The sequence below is a fragment of the Lemur catta genome, chromosome 4 (assembly GCF_020740605.2).
Source record: "Lemur catta isolate mLemCat1 chromosome 4, mLemCat1.pri, whole genome shotgun sequence".
NCBI lineage: Eukaryota > Metazoa > Chordata > Mammalia > Primates > Lemuridae > Lemur > Lemur catta.
In genome coordinates, this window is record NC_059131.1 from 79183186 (window position 1) to 79196928 (window position 13743).

A 13743-nucleotide genomic window follows, 5' to 3' on the forward strand; every position below is an offset into this window, starting at 1 on the left:
CAATGAAACCAGAAGATGGTGGGTTTGGCTGAATCTTCTCCTTAGTGTTCTCCTGGATAACGTCCCAAAGCTGCCATATAAATTTGGGATGAAGGATATAAAATGGCTGATTTGGGTTTTTCTGACGATGCTGAATATATGGAGTGAACAGGTTGTAATCTGGCTTCTTGTACCACTAAGGAAACAAAAAATCAGAACAGTCAAGTAGAGAAAAGGAGATAGGGCAGCACCCAGGCAGGCTGGGATGGAGGGAGGGCAAAGCCCAAGACTCGTCACTTCTACAGACACTTCCTCACTGTGTGTGAGGATAAACAGACCGGGGTGCTCACCCCAGCAGGGATAATGCTTTCTGCTTTAGTAAAATGAGGGACATAGACTAGGTCAGGGGTCAGCAGACTTTTTCTGCAAAGGGCCACAGAGTCTCTATCTCCTCTACTCAACTGTGCCGTAGTAGCACAAAAGCAGCCATAGACAATAGGTACTGAACAGTGTGCTAATAAGACCTTATTTACAAAGACAGGTGGATGCCAAATTTGGCCCAAGGTTACAGTTTGCTGACTCCTGGTCTGGATTAGTGTATTTCAAAAATAAGTTTTCCAAATTTCGTCCATAGTGACAGAAAGTATGTCAATGCTGTCTGGGTCTGGGCAGTGCCACCTGGCCTGGGGCTGGGAAGACTGACTAGGATGGATTGACAAGGGAATCCTCTGGGGTGATGGAAATGTCCCACTTCTTTATTGTGACAGTAGATACATGGATATATAAACTTGTTAATGCTCATCAAAATGTACACTTACATTTACTGTATGTAAATTATTGTAGCAAAAAAAATCAATAAGATCGATTTAAAAAATAGAAGTCTTCACGAGTGTTTCAGGTGCCATCGTGACATGGGATTTGGAGAGGGTGGGTGGAAAGAGGCTTAGCTCATAGGGCTCCCTTCAAATAGATGCCATTGGTATACAGTGGGTGTATATTAAGATCTCAAGTAATGCTCCACTGATGAAAAGCTTCTGTGGGTTTAAATAATTTGAGAATGACTGGACTGGATCATCTCTAATAAACTAAATCCCCAAGCCAGGTGTCCCATTGGCAAGGGAGCAGGAATGTGGGACCAGAGCGGGAATCGCTCCTTTGCCCTCCCACCTCCCAGGTCCTCGCAGGGCAGCAAAGTCCCCACAGAAAGGGGCCTTTGTGCTTGGATTTTAGCACTGTTGGGTGGGCCTGCTCGTGCCCTGGGCTCAGATGCTTCCAACAGAGGAAGAAACAAGATCCAATAGCTAGAAGCTCTCAGCTGTTCACAAACAACAAGAAAGCTGCCAGAGCTTAAAACTGGGAAGCTTGGGCCAAGAAGGAAGTTGAAAAGGTCCAACACGCATCTTATGTGCGATTCTCAGTGAAGGGTATGTATGAGAATCAATTGGAGAGCTTTCTCAAAAACACACACTGAGGCTACATATTGCCTACGTTTCTGGGAATGGGGCTTTGACAGATTTTGAAAAATATTCTCCAGGAGATTCAGATTTGCACCCCTGGTTAAGAACCAGTTAGCAATTATGCTAGGTTAATGTCCAGCCTCAGTCTCAAGGTGCACAGTGACCAGACCCTCCTTCTGGAGGACCCCATTCCATCTCGGAAAGTTACCCCTTGGAAGAGCAAAGGAGCAAAGATCTGTGCCTCACATCCATCTTAAGGAATTGGCATCACCCCACATTCATCTTAAGAAGGCTGCATCCTCGCTGGTCATGGCAAAACAAGTCAAAGACACTCATTCACACAACTGACAGCATCTCTTACAAGGCTCAGTATAACCCATCTTTCCCAGCCCTCATTAAAAAACAAGTACACTGGCTTTTCATGCAAAGTTTCACCAAAAGTAGTTAGCTGCTTGTTTAGATAGGCGATGATTGACCAGAATGTCCCAAATATAACCCATTTGTATTTTGATCGCTAGTAATAAACTTGTTTCAGCTCTATTGCATAAAATTAAACAGATTTAGAAGCAGAAGCCAGTGAAGAACACATGCAAGAAAAAGCCCCATTTAAATAACCAATGAGCCATAGATTCACAAAGTTTAGATTCTCCTGCCAACCACTTTCAACTTATTTCAATAAGTATTGCAATGACTTGGAAAGTGATGTAACCCTATCACAATGGAACAGTTCTGAGTTTAATCAGCCCAGCCATTTAGATGTTCTATATTTTTTCTCTTAATCCCCCAGAACAAAAGCACTCTGGCATTAGGCAGCTGATGCTCACCAAGGGTGCTACTGTAACTGGGTATCAAAATGCTGTGCACATACATAGATTTAAATTGTACCCACAGTCAGTTTCATTCTGGAGTCAAAGCTGAATCCTTGACTTGTCCCCATGATTAATCAGTGAGAGGCGTGTCTGACAACTGGGGTGGGCCCCCAGGGAAACACTTACCAGGTTAAGATTTGAGGAGTAGGGAGCAGGGTCCCAGGCCACCAAAATGACATCTTTATATAATGAACTGTCAATGAAGTGATGGTTGGGATTGGTCAGAATCTGCAATCACATAGAAAAACCATCTCAAAACCAGTGTCTGGTTCTTCAAAATTATATTTTAGAAAGAGATGAAAATTAAAAAGAGGAACAAGAGCAAGAGAAAAATGGCCCAGACTTTGTATTTTCCTCTGGGGGAGGGAGAGAGGCTGGCATTGCATGCCGAAGCACTTAAAGAATGTTTGCAGAAAGGAGGTTTTTTAAGGAACCACAAGTTCTTCCATTCTCCCCAGCACTGCACTCATATCTAGTGTGCGTGAGTCCAGCTCCCGAAGGATGTAACTCCCGAGCTAATTCAGGCCCCACAGCCTCTTCCACAACTGCCTTCGCGTGTCATGTGAAGAGAGAGCTGCGGGTGGGTGAAATGAGTTATTAAGGAGCCTCCGGGGTTCCAGCCACAGTCTTCCCTCTGCAGCCCTACCTGGTTCAGGAGGAGTTCTTCAATATCACCTGCTAATCATTTTTTTTTAAACTGTAGTTTTGCAAAAAAATAACGTATTGTTCTTCCTCAGTTTTAAGACACAATTTTTCAGCTTTATTACGATGCACCTTTTTCCTTCACATGTTAAGGTTTCTGAAGTTAGGGTGCATCTTACAGGTGACACGTATTTTAATTTGGTGGGGTTTATTTCCACCTCTCTGGGAAGCTTTTGTTAAGCGAATGGTGGATCTCACAGTCAAAGGCATCTGTGAATTAAGGAAATACGGTAATTGTCTCTTACCCTGCAGCGAAGCGCGCAGAAAGCTAATCTCTGTTCTGCAAGCAACTCACCAGAAATCACTCATCACCTCATGTTTTTCCTACATAGTTTTGAAACTCTAGAAATTGTTGTGGTTTGTTCTGAGAATAATTTTCCTATAAATTTGGAAGGCGTTCTTGTTAAGAACATGAAGAAAAGATGTATTTTCATTCCTAATTAAACAATTCCTTTCCATTTTTTAAATTTCCAAATAACGGCCAGTAGTTTCAAAGATGTCCTATGGACCCGCAGAGTTTGTACCTTTGCGTTTCTCTCCTTTCAACCCTGCTTTCCTCATTGCCAAGTTTAACTTTCTCAGTTCACAAAAGGCAACATGCCAAATCTAGAATTATAAATACATAGATGCATATTTCCATTTCTACTGTTTTTTTCCTTTTAATCTTATTTATTCATTTCTTCCTATTCATATCACATCTAAATTCCCACTTCTCTGAATTTTTTCCTTACTAATTTGTATAATTATTAAGACCCATAGAAATAAGCAAGTACTAAGGTCATGGGTAACCAGGTAATTTCTCTTCATTCATCCAGTTAAATCTAAGAAGTGTACATTTGTGAAAATACTCCATCCACCTTACCTGGGAATTAATGATGCGCATGGTGGTTTTATTTCCAACATCTTTCTCATAACCACGCGTAGGAGCAGAGTTAAATCTCAAAACTGCATCATGAGAATCTAAGGGCACATAAGTGACAAGCTTACTTTTTTTCTCTGTAGAATCACATAATCTAGGAAAAAATGTTAAAGCAAATCTTTCAATACCTGAAGCTAATTAGACACCACCAACAAAGTTAAGATATTCACACATGTTTTTCAGATAATTTACTATTGATTTAGAAGAGACCTTGGCTAGGAGGAAAATCAACATGGATATATACATATATATATATAAATCAATTCAATCACAGGTGATCCTGTATCACCTAAGTTATATTTAGATGCTTGCTATCTTTTCACAATCTTTACAAGTGACAAGCTTTATGCAGCCATTCTCTCAAAGGTTCCAAAAAAAAATTTTTTTTTTTTGGAGACAGTCTCACTGTCTCTGCAGTGGCATCATCATGGCTCACTCCCACCTCAACTTCCCAGGCTCAAGCAATACTCCTGCCTCAGCCTCCTGAGTAGCTGGGACTACAGGCGTGCACCACCACACCCAGTTAATTTTTTCTATTAATATTTTTAGTAGAGATGAAGTCTCACTCTTGCTCAGGCTGGTCTCAAACTTCTGAGCTCAAGCTATCCTCCTGCCTCGGCCTCTCAGAGTGCTAGGATTACAGGCATGAGCCATCACGCCTGGCCTGTTCCAAAACATTTTGAAGGTGACTCCTGGGAGCAGGTAAAGACACTAGAGGTCAGGGCCTCATCGTCTGTGGCTCCTTATGGCTTGGAGAGCCCTGAGGCCGGCCAGTCAGGGTAAGGACTGCAAATAATGCCGCTGCCTTCATGAAGATCAAGTGCAGCTCTCACACAGCAGGAGCCACAACCTTCAATTCCACTTGACCACTTTCTGGTGCTGGAGTATGCTTAAAAAGAAAGTTAGCTCAGATTTCCGTGCAGCCTTACCCACTGCTAGCAATGCCAAGACTCATGCGAGAGCAACCTTGGAGCATTCTGCATCTGCAGCGACGGTCTGACCGACTGCGCCACCTGGGAGGATGGCAGAGCCACCAACATCATCAGCTGCCAGGGCTCTTATGCTCTGTGACGGCACACGGTGGTCCATCAAGTTTGAACTACAACATAAATCTACATCTCACTTCATTCAACTTGACACCGAGACTTGCCCAAGTCCTCTGAATGCCGGGCTGAGAGGTCCTGGCGAAAACAGGCTTCTGTATCACGGAGGCCGACAAGGAGGGGAAAAGTGGGAGGTGGAGGAGAGTGGGCTCAAGTATTAGGGGTGGGAAGGAGGGACAAGGTCCCTCTGCATAAGGCAGTCTATAAACATATATGCGTCTTGAAATTCCCAGAAACCAGAGCCAATGAACAATAAAGGAATTTCTAAGGGCTGTCTTCAGCTTCAAACATCCCACACACATCCAAGTCAAACTTGGAGCAATAAAGGGAGAGAGAAGAGAGTTGATATATTTCTGACATGCAGAAGAGCCACGCGGACACGAGGGTGCTGCATGGACAGCAACCACAGCCCACACAAGTCCTGAAGCAGCTCACTTTCTTCCCTTGAGTCATGCTACCCCTTCCTTGGGACTTGTCTTCCTACTCCTCAAGCAGCAGAAATTCACCAAGATGCCACCATTAGAACAACGTTAACAAAAGGTACCTTTATTGACAAGCCTTGAACTCAAAAGAATTCAGACTGCAGTTTTGAGCACCAAAATTAATTAATACACTTTTGGAACATAATGATTGCATAAAGGGTATGTGCCTATGTCATCACAAATCCTATATTGTTCTTTTAGGGGAAATTTTGCAGTTGGCAAGCTATGACCTACCTACGGGCCAAATACAGCCTGCCACTTTTTTTAGGGAATAAAGTTTAACTGCAACAGACACACTTATTTGTGTACACACTGTCTATAACGGCACGGTTGAGTTGTTGAGACAGAGATCCTATGGCCCACAAAGCCTAAAATATTTACCTCCTGGCTCTTAAAAATAAGTTTGTCAATCTCTAGATTCAAGGGGATCTATGCTTTGTATAAATGATGCCAAAATACTTGAATGTTTCCGGTTAAAACCTGGCTCTTTATTTCACAATTTAAGTACTGGTTCATACCTTTCTTTGGTAATGAAGTGTTTTTTATTATTAATATTTATTTTGATTGGACAGTGTTTTGTCATAAAAATTCATATGCTATTTGAGCTAGAAAAATTAAATTACTCAAAGCTGTACACCTCACATTCTGGTCTTACAATTCCTCTACACTCTTGAAAATTGTTGATAACCCAAAGACCTTTTTGTGTATATGAATTGTATCTATTGATACTTACCATATTAGAAAGTATAATAGGAAACTTGAAAAAATGCTTATTTATTAATTTATTTTAAAATAACATTTTTAAATTAAATAAAAACTACATTTTCAAAAAATTAGTGAGAAGACTTGCACTGTTTTAAATGTTTGCAAATCTCTTTGAGTCTGGTTTTTTAGAAGACAGGTGGTTTTTCATATCTGCTTCTGCATTCAATCTGTTGCAATCTGTTGCTTCAACTGAAGTATGTGAAGACTTGGATACATTGTTGAAAAGGAAGGACTATTTTAAGAGTCCTTTGAATAGTCTTCTTTGATACTTCATCAAAACTTGACAAGTACCAATTTCTTAAAGGTTGGTTGCAATGTGGAATCTGAAACACATCAATGAACTTTTTGTGCTCTATACATGAAAATCCATTGGTCTGTTTTGCTCTTAAAATGGATCTTTCACCCATGTGTAATTTTGTAATATCATGCAATGATCCCTAGAAAACTATGGGGTCATTAAGTTAAGCAGATCTTCCAAATGTGGATGCATTTCATTAAAAAGTATCAAAAGACCACATTGGTTAATATCAACATGGATCTCATTGGTTTTCAAGCATGGTAAGCTTCCAGGATTATGGTTGGAAAGCTTGAATTTTATCACTGGCAACAAATACTGTCAGTTATTTTCCTAAAAGTGACAGGCTCATTTAATTCCTTTTTGAGAAAATATCTGCCAAATATCCAAGTTTGAATAATTAGAGTGTGTCTGTCACTTTTTTCAAGCAAAGGTTGCATTTCATGACAAAAGTGGCTATTTGAGCTCACAACATAAAAATCACAGGAGTGCTTCTCCACTGTGCACAGTTTGCAGAAGTGCTTTTCTCCTGTCTCCCAATTTGTCATACGGAATCTGAAAAACACTCAAGGGTTGAGATTTGGGTGCTGATTCCTTGATTTGTGTTAAGAAGCCAGCAGTTTCCTATATCATTGCTTTTGCATTGTTAGTGCAAATGGCACCAGTTGAACAGGAAAAGACCTCTGGGTATTACAAAAATAGTTTTTACTTTGTGGACCCCCAAAAGGGTCTTGGGAACCCTAAGGTAGGGGGACTGCACTGTTCCATCTGCTGACCCAGGGCAACACTCTGACAAGGCAGAAAGTGAGAGGAGACTCCAGACAGTGAGGTGATGACAGGTGCTCAGGGAGAATCAGCCCCAAGACCAGGGAGGAAGGGAAATGGCAGCAATCGTCAATCAGAGTCCCCCAGGAACCGTGCTGCCCTGCGCGGACACAGCCTCACATAAAGGTAAGGTGAACAAGCCAAGGGCCTAAGATGGTCGATGCATTTCTATTCACTGCGTAGTAATTCCAAATTAATCCCATTACCCTTGAAATCATCCCAGCATTTAAATGCCCATTATCCTACATGGAACTGTGTTCTAAGCCTTCCAAGGGCTTCATGAGAACAAGGCACAGAAAGGCAATGTAGTGTAACTCCTTGGGAAGTGTGACCAGTCTAGAGAGTTAAAAGGCCACCTGTGTGGCGGGAGCAGGGAGGCATAGTGTTGGAGACTCCTGCTAAGCCTGCAGCAAGCTCTCAGTGAGCTGCGTCAGGTCTGGATGGGAGGGGAGGACACACTGAGTGTCTGTCATGCAGGCATGTTTTGCAATGTCCGCCTGGTTGTGCATCACCTTGATAATGTGTCTTAATAATAAAAGAAGGAACAGATCAGACAGCAAGCATGAGGGGAAGAAAGGCAAGCCTCATTTCTGGAGAAGGCATTTCCAGGCCTGAGCTATGCTATGTTGACCTTGAGAATGGAGCCAGGCAAGTGCATCCACTGAAGGAAAATTGAAACCTGTCAAAGAGCTGCTCCAGTCACTAGGGAATTGCCTGCCAGGGATCAGGACAAAGCCATGCTCCACCTCCCTCAGCTCCCACCACCCTGGGAGTCCTGTCTGGGCTGCAACCCTCACCTCTTGACTGACTTCCCTTGTGCCCTCAAACCCAGGCTCTGAAGCAATCTCTCTAAAGTGGAAATCTGCAACACCTTTGCATCATGGGCATGGGGTGAGAGAGAGACCCAGACTGGGGTTTGAAACCAGGCTTCACCATGTGACTTGAGGTGTCTGTGTTTCCTTATCTGTAAAATGGGAATAATCATGTCTATCACTTATGGTTGTGAGCCTTAGAACAGTTAGCACATGAAATGCATTTCAAATGGGACCTTGTCTGTAGTAAACACCCTGTAAGTGGTTCCTATTATTACAATTATTAGCTAAAGTCTAATTTCTGTAGAACAGTGTGCAAGGATGTCCATGAGTTGATCTGCCTTCCCAGCCAGCTTTTCTGTTTCCTCTCCTCACTGGCCCTGTCTCCTGTGGCTCTCACCACCTGCACACCATGCTGTCTCTCACCTCCCTGTGATGCTGGGCCTTCAGCCTGGACCCACCCTTCCAGAGCTGTCTTTCTTAACCTCCTCTCTCTGCTCAGCCACCAGCCCTGGGAGTGGGGGGGTGGGGGCAGTTAGGATTCCATAGCCATTTCTGCCCTGTCCACCTGTGGATCTCTCTGTCTTTCTCCTACCCACATGACACTGGACTGTTGTCTGTTTATGGTCTGCCTTCCCCACTGGACTGTGCAGGTGCTATGAGTTGAGTCTGTACTTTATTCACCTTTGTGTCTAGCACAGGATCGGGCAGAGAGTTGGTGATCAATAAATAATTAATGCCTGTTCAGTGACTCTATAAACTGCTTTCTTTCTTTTTTTTTAAGGAAAGGTAATATGACATGCTAAACCCCACACTTTCTCCAGTAAGTTCTCCCTGTCGCACTCCAAACTCACCTCATTCCCCTACCTTCCATTTCCCACCCACTTGCCAGAATTTCAGTTTCAAGTACACAGATCTTGGTATCCCACATCAAGGCTGTTACTGGTAGCTTAGATCTTTCTCCTCTGTACTGTGTTTCCACAGGAGTGCTAGTAATGATTTCAACTAGCAAATTATTATTGCTCAAATGCATGACTGAAAACAAGTCATCTCATGACTCTAGGAAAGAATGGTCCATGTTTCCAAAACAGTTTGCTTTTCAATAGCATATTCAAAGTGGAGATGTTTACAACTGCTACACTTTTCTGGCCAAAAACAATTACACAGTATGACTCAGTCTAACAGAAGGCTCAGGGAACAGGACTGCATTGATAACAGAACAAACGCCAGGGGGAGCTAAAGGGAAGCCAGTAAGCAAACTGAGGCTGGCTGGGTCTCCCTGGGGAGGGCGGGGCCAGCTGCTGAGTGTTCAGGGACATCCACTTGGTGGGGGCCTCAGGGAGAGCTGGGGTGGGGCTAACAAGCACTGACCACTGCAGGTACTTTCTAGCTCTGCCGTCAATTTTTCATAAGATCCTGACCTTGGTAAGTCTTTTGATCTTCACTTAGCCAATTCTCAAGCAGATACTTAGGGCCAACATGAATTTAGCGGGAGCATGCCTCAATCTTCCAAGTTGCCTGGAGGAATCTGCTACGTGAATTTGTTTTTATTCTAAGAGCTGTTAATAAATATGCGGGTTTGCGTGTGTATATGCAGGTGACTAGGAAGGAGAGTGATCAGTACCTGGCATGCACAGTGCTGACACTATGAGATGCCAGCTTATAATAATGAAAGACTTTTTGCTTTTACAAATTGAGTTGTGCTATGATTATGTGTTCTTAAAATGGTAGGTACAAAATCTGATTCAAAGGAACCTAGACAAAACAATAAAGAGAATTAAAAAAAATTTCCAGGTATGTTCTTCAGTTGTGATTCCACAGTTCTAATTATGAAGCCTCATATAAATGCAAACAATATTAATTAAATTTGGACACCAGAAACTACCAAAGATATAACTCTGTCATTTCATGTTCCCCAGAAACATGGACTTCCCAGTGTCTTGCACACTCTCTTGCAAATTCTGGATAGAGCTTACAAGACTCTGGTCAGAGATGTCTGTGCGGGAGTGAGGGAATTCTTCCTGAGATGCAAGAGCCATCCCCGATGCAGAGACAGAGGTGTTTAAAACAAAATAAAACCAGAAGTAAGTTACTGCCTGTTTCTTAGCACAATACTTAAATCCCTTCTCTACATTATTAATATTGGTCCTCAGAAATGAGAAAGAACTGTGGTGTTATTTCACCCCAGGGACCTCTAAAACCACTGCTCTTTCTTAATAAATTGCAGGCTGCTCCGCTCTGGCTTTGGCTACAAGCTTCTGTGACACATGGATTGTGTTATTACGAGCCTGCTGTAATGTCAGCACAGGGACACAGGGACCCCAGACCTCAAGTCCAGACTTACTGTCTTGTTTTTTTAACTTTTTGAAAATGTCCCATTCAGCCTCATTCCCAAGGACATCTGAGCAGAGGTCTCATTTTCTGAGCCTGCCTACCGTGGCTCCACCCTACTGCAAGGTGGCTCTGGAACATCAGCCACTCTTCAAGGACACACAACAACTAATGCATTTGCTTAAAAACAAGGCAAGAAACAAGGATTATTCATTCCTTCGTAAGGAAGGAGCAACGTCCCTGGAAGGTCACTTCCAGACTACTTATGACCTAATATCGTCTACTGTAAGAATGTATTAGCTAGGGTTATTTTACATCTAGACTTGAGGCTGAGGCTACATCAGATTCACATTTATTTTCCTGCTCCTAATACAGAATCAGGCACATAGTAGGGGCTAAACACATGTCTGTCAAAAGAAGAAATGAGCCTGAAGAGACAAGATGCTTGCTCTCTGGTGCAGCAGTGAAATTAGCCTGGGCAGGAAATCCCGGGAGCAGCAGCAGCACAGGAGACTGGGTGTCTCTGGTGACCAGGGTGAGAGGCTGGGGAAGGTGAGGAAATGAATGCGATCCAGCCGCGCCAGTTCTGTAGCTGGCCAATGCCAGCCCACCCAGGGCAGGGCTGCATTATGTGGGAGGGGAATGTACCTGAACGCTTCCCTGCCCCCTTCAACCAAAACGTATTAGAACTGTTATTTTACTTAAAGACTGGGAAGAAACTGTCTTGGTTATTGTTATGTGCCAGCTTGGCTAGGCTACAGTACTCAGTGGTTTGGTCAAACACCAGTCTAGATGTTGCTGTGAAGATGTTAGATGCAATTAACATTTAAATCAGCAGACTTTGAGTACAGCAAATGGCCCTCCACAAATAGGTGGGCCTCATCCAACAAGTTGAAAGCCTTAAGAACAAAGATGGAAGTTTTCTAAGGGCGGAGGAATTCTGCCTCAAGACTGCCACACAGAAACCCTGGCCTGAGCTTCCCACCTGCCAGCCTGCCCTAGGATTTCAGACTTGCCAGCTCCCATAAGCACATGAGCCAAGTTCTTAAAATAAGTCTTTCTTTCTGTCTCTGTATCCCACCAGTGGACTCTCTGGAGAAACCTGACTGACAGAGGAGCTGTGAAGCAGATGTGCTCCAGGGCTCTTGACAGGGATTTGAAGGCAGAGTGTGGCAGGGAAGATGCAAGCTCAGGTAGGGTTTGTAATTTACCATCCTGGAGAAGGTCCCTGCTAGGTGCACTGGCCATGAACCAAAGGTTGCATTTGAGTCAGCAGTCGAGGAGGCCAGAACTCATTTTCCAATGAGAAGGGAGTTCTCCACAGCAGGTGGTCTCTTCTCAGAGCCCACAGAGGACGACTTTTAGGCCCAGAAATAATCAAAATAATCTTCACTTAGCCTTCTCCTTGGAGTTGGCACCTGATCGGGCTTTCTCCTGCTGTCCTGCCTCCTTCTCGTTTCTCTCCCATACTCCCTCTACACGATGGGTGTGTCAGGCTCTTGGAGGCCAGGCTGGGAGCCTATCCAGCGTAGACCATGGGTTCTACGGGAGGTGAAGTCTGAGACAGGAGCAGTGGGAACTGATGTCGGGGCAAAGGGAGTGCTCCCCTTCACTCCTCACTGGCACCATCTACGGGGAAGACATCCTTCCTGCTCCCCAGCAATCTCTAAGAACCTGCTCTCAGATTCCTCCGAAGAACATCTCTGCTGAGACCCCCAGACAGACTCACTCTGTCCCAGCAAGGTGAAACCATCATCGGAAGACTCTCCAGGTAACTCTAGACACACCCACAGTGGATACGCAAGCCTGCCCCGCCAGTGACATCCAGGGACGCGCACAGAAAGAACCAGCCCCCAGTTACCCACTAGCCCAAGACAGGGCGTCCTGCCTCCCCCATGAGACCCACCTATTTCCTCGCCCAAGGAGGAGTTGAGGATTGCGCCTGCAGACATGACCACGGCGCAGCTGCGCAGGCCGCGGGGGTGCAGGCGGCTCAGGGGCACGGCGGGCACCAGCCGCCGCCAGCCGAGCGCGGAGAAGGGCGCCTCGGTGCCGTCCAGGGTGCGCAGGCGCGCGTGGCTCCGCAGCCGGCACAGCAGCTCGGCCCTGCTGGGAGCCGCCGCCCGCCGCCCGTGGAAGCGCACCCCGTGCTTGTTGGCCGCCAGGTAGGCCTTCATCGCCTTCTGCAGGCGCGGGCTCAGCATCCTGGAGGAGACGTTTCCCTTCCAGAGCTGGTACAGCAAGGCCCTGGACATGAAGGGCCTGCTCTCGTCGTCGTCCTCCAACACGTGGCTCCTTCTCTGTCTCCGGTGCCTGTCCTTCACCCGCCCTCTCTGGGCCTGTCCAGCCTGCAGAGCCCGCTGCTTCTGGCCTGGCTCCCCGGGGGAAGAGAATCCCAGTGTCCTCTGAGTGTGGCTGGGCCACCCTGGCTGACCAGCAGCGAAAAAGTAGGCGTCGTCCTCCGCGTAGAAAGCATTTTGAGATTTTTTCTCCACCTGGGAGGAAAAAAAGTCTTCACTTTCCAAGCCATCTTGCGCCTGGGACCATTTCTGCGGGTCACCAGGTCCCACGTGAAAGGGGCCGGCCGGGCGTCCCGCGGGCAGCGCCGGGTCTGCGTCCATGCTCCCCGGCCAGGCGGGCTCGTGCATGGCGCCCATGATGACCCGCTGCTTGCCCTGCACGGGCAGGAGCCTCCTGGTCTCCAGGAAGGAGAAGGAACTGGGCGCAGGCTCAGCAGGGTTGCTGTCGGTGAAGTAGATGAAAATCACCAAAAAGAGGAGCCCCCAAGCGAAAATCCCGAACAGCATTCGTTGTCTCCATTGCTTCAAGTGTGGTTTCATGGCAAGTCTCTGGGGTCAGCACCTTGTGACCTAAAGCAGGTGGGAGGCAGAATGAACCTGAAAAACAGCCAGATGCTACAGTTAGCCAGTGTGGGACATCTGCTCATACGCTGCTGGGAACTTCCATCTGGAACAGTGTTTCCAGGGGGAGGGGGGAGTATTAGGAGCGGCATCAGAAACGAGAATCGTCCCGGAGCTTAAGCTAAATCCAGGTGTCATATTTACCCCTCCCTCACCCCTGACCTCTGCAGGACAGGGGATCTCACCATCTCAGCTGAGTATCTAGGGAGAGAGGGGGTGGGATGAGTGTATATTTGTGAAAACCTCACTCAGGGACATATCTGCTTCCCCACCTTGAGAGACA

At 45.5% G+C, this 13743-nt stretch overlaps 1 protein-coding gene across 1 annotated transcript in view; it reads right to left on the bottom strand.

The window, feature by feature from the left end:
* The window catches only part of ST6GAL2 (ST6 beta-galactoside alpha-2,6-sialyltransferase 2), a 29620-nt gene extending 16179 nt beyond the window's left edge, over positions 1–13441 (bottom strand). The window contains exons 1-4 of the mRNA XM_045548916.1: positions 12446–13441; positions 3870–3967; positions 2432–2533; positions 1–175 (exon numbers count right to left, since the gene is read on the bottom strand). Of these exons, the coding sequence (XP_045404872.1) occupies positions 1–175; positions 2432–2533; positions 3870–3967; positions 12446–13379 (1309 nt within the window). The 5' untranslated portion in view covers positions 13380–13441. The remainder of the gene's footprint in view (positions 176–2431; positions 2534–3869; positions 3968–12445) is intronic.
* Positions 13442–13743: the final 302 nt, after the last annotated feature.